Source organism: Sprattus sprattus (assembly GCF_963457725.1).
Source record: "Sprattus sprattus genome assembly, chromosome: 5".
Taxonomy (NCBI): Eukaryota; Metazoa; Chordata; class Actinopteri; order Clupeiformes; family Clupeidae; genus Sprattus; species Sprattus sprattus.
The window spans coordinates 30,449,842-30,460,866 of NC_137924.1; the positions used below are offsets into that span (position 1 = coordinate 30,449,842).

The following is an 11,025-nucleotide window of genomic DNA, read 5'->3' on the forward strand; positions in this document are numbered from 1 at the left end:
ATTAAATGACATTCTGCACAAAGTCAGTTACTATTAACAGAGCTGTTTGGGGGAAAAAAGCAGTTGAAGTATGGACTATCCATGAGAACAAGAGAATATGATGACACAGAGAAAAGAGAGAGAGAGATAGAAAGAGAAAGAAATTGAACACCCTTGTCTGGGGAGTTGGCAGATGTCTGTAACTTGACAGTGTGGTAGTTCCTCTTGGCTCAAATATCTGCCCGTTCTGAAGTGGATCTGGTCTGGATATGGGTCAGCCTCTATTCAAAGTCGGTCTTGCTCTGCTTGTCTACTCATTAAAACACTACCTATCTCTACCTACCACTATAGCTAAATACATGTCTGCACCCTGACAATCTTGACCACAGGGTCAAGATTACACCATTGTGTGTCAGCGTGTGTGTGTGTGTGTGTGTGTGTGTGTGTGTGTGTGTGTGTGTGTGTGTGTGTGTGTCTGTGTGTGTAGTTATGAACTAACACTGTACCCTGGATGTGCTTTGGCATTGTGCCAGCGAAGTGCCTGCATTTAAAACAAGCCCTCCTGTTGGTGCAGGAGTCTGACACCAGATAAGGTGGTGGACAACCTGAAAGCAGACAACAGACACAGAATGCCCTTAAAGGGCGCGCCGGAGTGAGGGGTCCCCCACATCGGGTGGTTTGCTGGCTAGGTCTGTTTGTCAGTACTCAAAGCATTAGCTAACGCGTGAGTGGATACTGTGGTCTACTAACTTCCACTGCCAGCTCCTGAAGGGATGTGAGAGGCCTAAAAGCCAACAGGAGCTAGTGGGTCCTCAGACCATCGAAGATGACCGCCAGAAGAGGAAAGAGACAAGAAGAGAAGAGACAAGACGAGAAGAGAAGCAACAGATGCATCCCTTCTCATTCTCATCTTCAGCAGTCCCACAGATTCCTTCAAAAGCTCAGGAACCCGTCAGAGGATTTCAATCCAGTCAGATTTACTGAGGGATGTCAAAAGATAGAGAAAAAACAAACAAACAAACAAACAAAAAGGTCAAGATGTCAAGAGATTACACTGATTTCTTTTAACTCTCCAGGTTATCCATAACTTATAATCATGTAGGCCAGCTACAAAAAATATTTAAGAGAAAAATAACATTAAATTAAATTAACCTTAAAATCAACACATAAAATAAGTCATACTTTACAAGGATCTACTAATGGCTTTTATATGCCGGAATTAATTGTAGGTTTTGCCTTAACACCATAGTTTTATTTCTGGTGATCCGAATAGCGTTATAAGTGGACCACAAGTAAACGAAATAAACAAGACAATGGGCCCATTTCATGTAAAACAAATCCCAAACACAATAATTAACGTTCCTGTCTTTTGAGTTCACTGGCATTTGGTCTACTCAACCCTAAAACCCAGTTCTTACGCTATTGATCCAGACATTTAAGTGGTTATACAGTAGGCAAGCGGTTTGACAGATATCAAAGACATAATGACAGGATCATGAGGAGTCCGGTTCTCATTCTGTTCTGGTCCTGGTGGCCTTAATGGTAAGTTCTTCTTCTGGTCTTCCGATGCTTTGATCTTTAGCTGTGGATTCTTGGATCTTATTGGCATTTGTCCAAAAGCACAAAACCACGTCTCCTTGCAAAACAGGCAGAGGCATTTCATTTCATTTCACAGCTTGTGCCATCTTTGCCAACAGCTCCACACGAACAAGAACAGGATATGACTTAATCTAGTTAATTTTGCCCACATCTCTCCACGAACAAGAACAGGATATGACTTAATTTAGTTCATTTTTATCACCAGGCCATCCTAATGACACTTTCAACACGTATACCATAAAAGACAACAATTAAAAATGGATGACCTCCGGCAGTAAGAGTTTATGGAGAAGATGCAGTATCCCTTCACTTGGATAGAAATTAAACAAAACATACAAATTCGTGACAGACATGAAGTATGACACAGTTCAGTTCACTAAATAGTCAGGGAGTTCTAGCCTGACCCGACTGGAATGCAAAATTCACAGCAAGGATTGTGGGGGTAAAGAGATATATATCAAGAAGTCTGCCACCACCTAGTGGTCACTCATTGCTATAACGCTGAACACTGTGGTCAAATCAATACCTGAGCATCAGATTCTGGAATTTCTCTGTTAAAAAATATAAAGGATCTCAAAAGCTGCGTCTCACTACACGTCACTTCCGACTTGTCTGAGCATCTGTCTGTCCAGCCTGCTGGACACTCCTGAGCAGTTCAAATCTATTTTCAGCCTGAGCAGAAACCGACTTTATTGCTGGTTCATTCCTGGTCCGAGCAGCCGTCCACAGACGGGCATGGGACCGAGCCTGTGCTTCTCAATTGTTTTTTTTTTAACCTTACTGTAAACATTCATTTTGCGCTCCTTCAGCACCAACGATGCAAACAAACAAAGAATCAAGAGCATATACAAGAACAATAACATTAACAACGGCAATGACAACAACAACAAAGAAAAGACAGACTTTTATGCCTGAGCAAACTCCTTGAAAGGGATACTGCAAACTCACATGAACCACCACTGCACGCATCCTGCTAATTATGAGCGGGTGAATGACCAGGATAACATAATGAGAAAAAAAACGAAGTCAGCCATGTTAAACTAAACATCAATGAGCATAGACAGAGGCCTGCCCATAAGACTAAAGCCTGCTTCACATAAAGAGTCCTTAGCATTTTTATTGGTGCTCCTCCTGCCAAGTCTCTCGGTCCTTTCCTGTTCCAAACACTCCTGAGATGAAGAAAGAACGTGAAGGACATGATCAGCGCCTAGTTGTGTGTGTGTGTCTTTTATTGTATGCTGCCTCCAAACAGCTTCCTGCATGACCGCCCCCTGCTGGTCCTGTATGAGGTGTGCACCTCGTGAATCCCATCTTCCATGGTCTCCGCAACATCGGCCACCCCCCGTGTCTTGTTGAAAGCTTTCAGGCCATGCAAGAGAGGGTTTTACGGGGGAGAGATCCATTAGAACAAAAGCACGTTGGCGGACAGAAAGAGCGAGAGAGAGAGAGAGAGAGAGAGAGAGAGAGAGAGAGAGAGAGAGAGAGAGAGAGAGAGAGAGAGAGAGAGAGAGAGAGAGAGAGAGAGAAACAGGGGACGGGTTGGGAGGATGAATGCCTCATGCTGGTGTTTATATACTCAGGATGCATCCCTGATTCCCCCGCTAAGGCGAGAGACAGGGCGAGGGGTGGAGGTGGATTCTGTAAACCTAAGCTTGAACGCTCTGCTTAGCCAGTAAGAGGAGGCTGGCTAAATGATGTCGAGGGGGATGCAAGGTTTAAGGGTCACTTATCGGGTCCCTTCTGAAAGGATGGCCAACAGCTGGTCCCCACCATGGAATGGTCTTTAACTATACTGACCTACTGCCATGCCCAAGAAACCAAGGGCTACACATACACATACACACACTCCCCACACACACATACGCACACACGTCTCATATTTTATGTCCAGTCTCTCTGGGGTCACAGATACTAGTGTCCCGTGTCCGATCTAGCACATATACTCCACACACGCCTACATTGCAAAGTTATAATTTTTTTTTGTTTAGTTTTTTTTTCTATACAGAGTTCCTGATTTATTTTTCACTTCCTTGAGACCTCAAACAAAAATAAAAGTTTTGAATGCTATATAGTTTGCTACAGTGTCATTCGAAGGAATCCCTGCTTTAGGTTGCCAAGGTGACTGGGTAGTGAGCTTGGGGGCGTGGACACTAAGGGAGGGGGGCAGGGGGTGGAGCATAGGGTATCAGCAAGGGTGGGGGCGTGGCTGTATGCAGCCGATCTGGTTGGTTATTGCCATGGTTTCCCTTGGTGCGGAGGCGGGGTTCTGAGGTTGGTCCGGCCCCTCACCAGGTTGAGGGGGCACAGGGCTTTGGGTTGCGGATGGTAGCGTCGGAGCACTCGGCGTCAGAGGAGTCACAGTCGGACTCTCCAAAGTGCAGCGGGTTCTGAAGGGGGAAAAAAAGAGAAAGAGAAAGAGAGTGAGAGAGAGAGAGAGAGAGAGAGAGAGAGAGAGAGAGAGGGAGAGGGAGAGGGGGAGAGGGAGAGAGAGAGAGAGGGAGAGAGAGGGGGGGAGAGGGAGAGAGAGAGAGAGGGAGAGAGAGGGGGGGAGAGGGAGAGAGAGAGAGAGGGAGAGAGAGGGGGTACGTCAGTCAGAGTGAGAGAGAGGGAGAGAGGGAGAGAGAGAGAGAGAGAGAAAGAAAGAGAGAGTACATCATTAAGAGTGAGAGAGAGGGGACATAACTCAAGAGACACTCAGACACAGAGGGGACATGTCACTCAGAGACTGAGAGTTGTCACAGAAAGGGACATTATTCAGAGAGAGACGTCTTCCTTGTACCAATCAGCATCAACCAACCTCAGACTTCACACCTCATACCCACACAACACACCTCATAACTCACACTACACACCTCATAACTCACACAACACACCACACACCTCATACCTCACACTACACACCTCATAACTCACACTACACACCTCATAACTCACACTACACACCTCATAACTCACACTACACACCTCATAACCCACACTACACACCTCATAACTCACACTACACACCTCATAACCCACACTACACACCTCATAACTCACACAACACACCTCATACCTCACACTTCACACCTCATAACTCACACAACACACCTCATACCTCACACAACACACCTCATACCTCACACTTTACATTTTAGCTAAAATTCATTGACGCAGAGCAACACACCTCATACCTCACCCATCACACCCGATGCTTCTAATCCCTCTCAACACCACCCCACCCCCACCCCCACCCCCACCCCCACCCCCACCCCTGACTCCACCTCCACCTCCACGGCTTCCCCTACTGGCCCTGCTGCTCATGCCTACCTCGTAGCTGTGTTCGTCGGAGCACAGCTTGCCCAGGGAGATCTGGGTCTTGACGCGGCGCACAGCGCACTCCTTGTCGGAGAGGCCGTCGGACTGCGTGGATATGTCGATGGGGATCTCGGGCGTGTTGGACAGCAGGTCGTCCAGCTGCTCCTCCTGGCTGGCGCTCAGGCGCTCCAGCGGGCCGCTGTTGGAGCGGTCGCTCGTGTTGCCCTCCTCGCCGTCCGACACTGACAGGTTCTCCGAGCTGAAAGTGGAGTAGGACTGGAAGCTGCTCATGCAGCGGTGGGGCCTGAGGGGGGGCACATGAGACGGGGGAGTTAAAGATAATAATATATAGAAATACTAATATTATAGTTATTGTTAGTTATTATTATCTTAGTTATTGGGGGTGTCCAATAGTACCAAATACTTAGAGCACATTATCACAGACACATTGGAGGATGATGCTGACATGTTTAGACAGAGAAGATTGCTGTCCTAGCTTTGTCTGGGAATTCCCCGTCCCTTCACTGCATTTCATTTGCTCAGTTAGTCTAGCAAACTACTAAATGGAGGTCCACTTCACTCACGTAATTGGACACGCCTTTAACCAATCAGACCAGCGATACTATACAACGATACAACGATCGGTAATAAAGCAAACACATATTTTTTCTGTATGAATTGTTTCAGAGCAGGTTTCTTTTCTATTTTCAAAGAAAACTTGCCTTTAATCATCCAAGACAGCCGCGAGAGCAGTTTATAGTTTGCTGTGCTTTTCTCTTAGGTTTCGCTTTTGATACTAGACGTGGTAATTTTAATCCGCCAATGGCGCGCCAGGTAGCCAAAAGCCAGTTTGTGATTGGTCCCAGCGATCCTGAGAATGCTGTAATGAACGGCTGTGCAATCTTTGCCAGACCCTTTTCAGAGGCAAAATCAAATTGGCCGGAGAAGAGGGGCGGGACTTCCCAGACTAGTCCTAGCTAACATGTTGGTTAGAAAATTCCACCACTGTACATATGATGTAAAAATGAATTTGTTTAGAGCCTACTGCACCCCTCTCTATACAGCTCTCACTCTGGGTGAATTACAAGAAGGAGAGCTTGCGTAAATTTAAAGTAGCCTATAATGACTGTCTTAGGATACTCCGGAAGAAACCCAGGAGTACTAGAGCCAGTCAGCTGTTCTGTAGTATGGGTCTAACCACCTTCATGGCCTTGCTGAGGAACCTTACTTTTAAGTTTATGTGTCGGCTGGACCGCTCTTCAAATGTTATAATTGATCTGATGACAGACCCTGGCCGCAGCTCTGTCAAGTACACATCTAAGATCTGGGAACACTGGCATAAGTGCCTTTTTTAGCCCTTCTTTCCTTGTGTATTTATATGTATTTATGATTGTATGTACAGTATGTATATTTATATGTAATGTATTGATTTTATGTATTGTACATCTTCCATGTGGGCCTTGAGCCTGTAATAAAGTTTATTAATTAAAGTTTATTATTGTGTACTTTTTTAGACTTCTTGGGAGTGTTAGACCATTGCACTGTTGTATTGTTTTGCACTGTTGAATTGTTTTGTGTTGAGATGTATATTTTGTGTAATATGTGTAAGCGCACTGAGAGCCACTGCACCAAGACAAATTCCTTGTTTGTGCAAACTTACTTGGCCAATAAAACCTGATTCTGACCTGCAGTTCTTCACAGACCGACAACATCAGATGTTCTGCCTCAAATGAGCTCAGGCATGGCCATTTGATACAAGCGCCACTAATGATCACTCAAGCTACAAGTGCCACACATACTGTACGTACATTCAGAAGGAATATCAACTTGGACAAACATGTCAATAATTAACGTGAGGATAAATCAACTTCTCAGCGGTTATTTAACAGGTTATTTACCCTCACTGTAGATAATCAGATGATCATTTGCAATTTAGCGTTCTGGATTACACAGTTTCAACGGTATTCATTATTCATATCAAACCTAAATGCTTAGTGGCTACAGTGTCTTTGCTCAACCCAACACTGCATCCACCCGCCACAGTGTCACTGGAGATGAGAAATAGACCGCAGGTCCTGATTTCCGCTATCTCGATCATGAACACACACACACACACACACACACACACACACACACACACACACACACACACACACGTACACATACACACGTACACACACACACACACTGTGTCTGGCTATGGATGAAACTATACACTGCGTTCTGTCCCAGAGATCATCTCCAGTCACGAACGAGGCTGATCAACAGAAAATGGTCGTCAATAATTAATAAATGGGGGAGCGGCCCTCACCTCTGTCTCCGTGGGAACTCCACTTCGCTGTCCACCTCCCCTTCTTCCTCTTCAGATGACTCATCGCCAGTCTGCAAAGAGCAGAGCAATTAAAACAGCTAATCAATCATCTGCACCCAGCTCTCTCTCTCTCACACACACACACACACACACACACACACACACACACACATAATCACACACAATCACACAACATATACACAAACACGCAGACAGACAGATAAAATCACATGACACATACACAAACACATAAACACAAACACACACACAATCACCCAACACATGCACAAATACACACACACCTACACACACATACACACACACAACACATTCACAAACACCGACACACAAATATCCAAATCTCCACCCTCACACATAGACATACACTAGGAAACATTCAACACGCTGAGCCAGTCATTAAATTAAAGTGTTAAGGGGAGACACAACCGCTCGAATGACATGCAATTATCGCTAAATATCTAGACAGCTGCGCTAATTGGTTTGTAGGCTGTAAGGTCACAAAAACAGGCAGCTGTGAAGTCGCTGGATGCCAGGCCCACACCCTAGGCCAGTCTGCTGATAACCATCTCCTAACAATCTCCAAAACCGGCTCGGCCAGATTCACACAAGCACCAGAAATCCACTGGACCGTGAACTGATCCTGGCTGACTATACAGACAGGAAGGAATTTCACCAGACAGTCCTGATTGTGTTCTTGAAAGAACACTCACAATCACTGAGAAAACGTTCAAATTAATGTGAATTTCCTTTCCTAGGTGTTAAACTAATAATCTGACCCTCCAAATCTCTTGTCAGATTGACAAGAATGAGTACTTTGTTCTTGACTCTTTAACCAGTCTCCTAACCTAATTTAGCTTGATTGTCTTTCCTCCATTGTTGTTTGCTTTGGACTTAAGTGTCTGCTAGATTAATAAATGCAATGCAATGAATGCAAATAGAAACATTAAATAGAAACAGATATTATAAAATAATATAAAATAGTCTCGACCCACCTTCCTGAGGGGCCTGAGCATGCGGATGAGCCCAGAGGGGAGGCTGGGTCGCGGGGACCCCTGCTCGGCCTTTTGGCCCTGACGCACCCCCTCCTGGCCCTCCGTGTCTGAGACGGGCTCTCCCAGGCGGGGCGTGGCAGGCTGGGGGCTACCCTCGCAGGTGCTGAGCAGCGAGTAGTGGGGCAGCTCGGGGTGGCTGGCGGGGACGGGGGCATCTTCCTGGCAGTTCGGGCAGTCGGGGTAAGGGTGCACCTGGCAGCAAGGGCACAGCGGGCCAGGGCCAGAGCTCAGGGAGGAGGCGGACACGGCGAGACCCGCGGTGGCATCCTCGCCGGTCGACGTGGCCTCCAGAAAGCCAGCGCTGCCAACACGGTGGGAGCCCGCGTCCACGGCCGTGGAGATGAGGTCAGGGTCGGAGCCGGCCACCAGGCGCTTAAAGTGGTCAGTCTGGGGGCTGCGCAGCGGGGCTGCCGGGCCAAAGTAGCGCAGGTTGTTGGCACAGGTGGCCACCGCGTTTTCCCGGGTCTTCAGCGGCAGATGCTGCTGGTGGTGGTGGAGGAGGAGGTGGTGGTGGTGGTGTTGCTGGAGAGACTGCTGGAGAGGCTGCTGCTCTTCGCTGCTGGCTGCTCCGCCGCTACCACTGCCAACGATCCCTGTGCTGTTGCTCTTCAGGACCCCCGGGAAGTCGTTGTGGCTGCCCTTGCTGTTTGCCCGTCGGTGGCGCTGCTTGCTGCGGTAGCGTGCCTTGCCTGGCGGTGTGGAGACCTTGGGGCTGCCGGAGAGGGGCGACGGGGAGGGGTGGGGGCTCGTGCTGGGGATGCCTTCAGATCGTAGCAGGTCAGGCCTGTGGATGGAGATTGGATAAAAACATTCATTAACACAGTAATACATTGAGTAATACATTGAGCCATTCCTCCGTTACACTGGCATAGGAGTTTTAAACACTCAGAAATACATGAATTAAGTTTTTTTTTATAGTAGTTTTAAGCAGAGTGCACTTCAGCGGGTCCGGGCTGGCCTGACAAATACAACAAGGCTCTTCTCCGATTGGTTGGTTCACCAGCAATACCGGGGCTTGTTGATCCGAAAGACGCCGTTTTTCTCTGTTGTGGCTGTTTTTTATAATGTGGCTGAGTGCTCACCTCTTGGGCGTCTGGGTACCGGGCTTGTGCGACACGCTGGCTTTCTTCTTGATGAGCTTCTCCACGGCGTTGGGCCTGACGATGGGCCGCACCATCGGCCGCTTGTAGCTGCCGGGGTACTTCTTCTCCACCGTCTGCTCCCTCCTGAGGAGACAAGGCAAACACTATGACACTCTGATGCAAGGGGAACTCTAGAAGCACCACTGATTTTTGTCACAGACAATAGAACATGATTTGTATATCAAGATACCTTACAAAAAGAAGGACAAAAACATGGCAGGTTTGGTTGTTTTCTCCTTATGAAAAGCAGTGCATATAAACCTGAAGAATGCAGACACCTGCATCTGGGCTACCATAGGAGTCTCAGCGTACGATCAAGGGCCAAAGGTGAGGATTGTGGGAAGATTAGACTCCCAGGGCAGGACTGCCGAGACGTCTGGTATCAGCTGCCGGGTCGGTTTTCAGCAAACTATTGTGAAGGGGCCACTCATTAATACCTAGCGCCTTGCATGATCGCTCAATGTCCTGCTGATATCTCTTTCCTCCTTCTTTCTCTCTCTCTCTCTCTCTCTGTCTCTCTCTCCAACCCTTCCTCCCTCCCTCTCTCTCTCTCTCTCTCTGTTTTCAGAAACTATTGTGAAGGGGCCACTCATTAATGCCTAGCGCCTTGCATGATAATTGAATGTCCTGCTGATATCTCCTTCCTGCCACTGTACGTACTATTGCATAGCTGCCCGTAACTGAGCTCACATGGGGGTAACCGTAACCAGGTAACCGTAACCACAAAAGATTGCTTGTGGTGGGGATTCATTGCAACCGCTTGATTGGCGGTTACCAAGAACAGACTGCCTTACGAGGATTCCGATTTGAGTCTGTAGGTCGTCGCTTTAAGGTAATGGAGGCATTACCCTGAAAAACTAGGCGCACACTTAGTACTTCTCCGTCTTCCTCACTCTTCCCTACTCTTCCTCACTTTTCCTTCTGGTCCATTTGGCCATAAAGAAACTCAAACATAGGTAATTGTAACTAGAAGAGATGGCTTACACATACAATTGATTTTATTGATAGTTAAGGAACTGATTGCCCTTTGAGGATTTCTATCTGACTCTCGAGGTCATTCGCATTACGGCAATTGTGAGCACTATCTGTGTGTGTGTGTGTGTGTGTGTGTGTGTGTGTGTGTGTGTGTGTGTGTGTGTGTGTATGTGTGTGTGTGACTGGGATGTGTAAGCAAAGGGTTGTGTAAGTGTGTGCTACAGGTGTTTGATTGTGTGTATGTGCCTGTGTGCCTTTGTGTGTGTTTGTGTGTGTGAGGTTCAAGAGTGTCGCTTGTGTATTTCAAGGATATATTTTATGTGATTGTGTACACACACAGGAGATGTCCTTTGGTGCAGGGGGGAATTTCCTTTGGGGCAGATTAGGATTAAAAGGTCAATCCTAGGTGCACTAGCACCAGCTATTATGGACAAACCTCGCTTTGTAAAGAGCTTGAAAGGTGTAACCTTTTCAGTGTCAGGGGAAATCCCTCATGTTAATAGCCGTTACATACACAGAGGTAGACAGCAGGACACGTCCCATGAGATCAAACCTTATTTAAGACACTCAAGATCCTCACGACTCCAACAGCTAAGAGGATAGCTTGGAGTCGCTTCTTTTGGGATGTTCTGGGTTATGACACATCCCT

The 11,025-nt window shown here is 47.0% G+C and overlaps 1 protein-coding gene across 1 annotated transcript in view; it reads right to left on the minus strand.

Moving 5' to 3' along the window:
• Positions 1–3,830: 3,830 nt before the first annotated feature.
• The window catches only part of map3k13 (mitogen-activated protein kinase kinase kinase 13), a gene marked incomplete at its 5' end in the record, with an annotated part of 19,102 nt that continues 11,907 nt past the window's right edge, over positions 3,831–11,025 (minus strand). Inside the window, 5 exons of the mRNA XM_080838655.1 lie at positions 3,831–3,965; positions 4,888–5,179; positions 7,187–7,257; positions 8,200–9,043; positions 9,342–9,485. Coding sequence (XP_080694781.1) covers positions 3,864–3,965; positions 4,888–5,179; positions 7,187–7,257; positions 8,200–9,043; positions 9,342–9,485 — 1,453 coding nt within the window. The 3' untranslated portion in view covers positions 3,831–3,863. The remainder of the gene's footprint in view (positions 3,966–4,887; positions 5,180–7,186; positions 7,258–8,199; positions 9,044–9,341; positions 9,486–11,025) is intronic.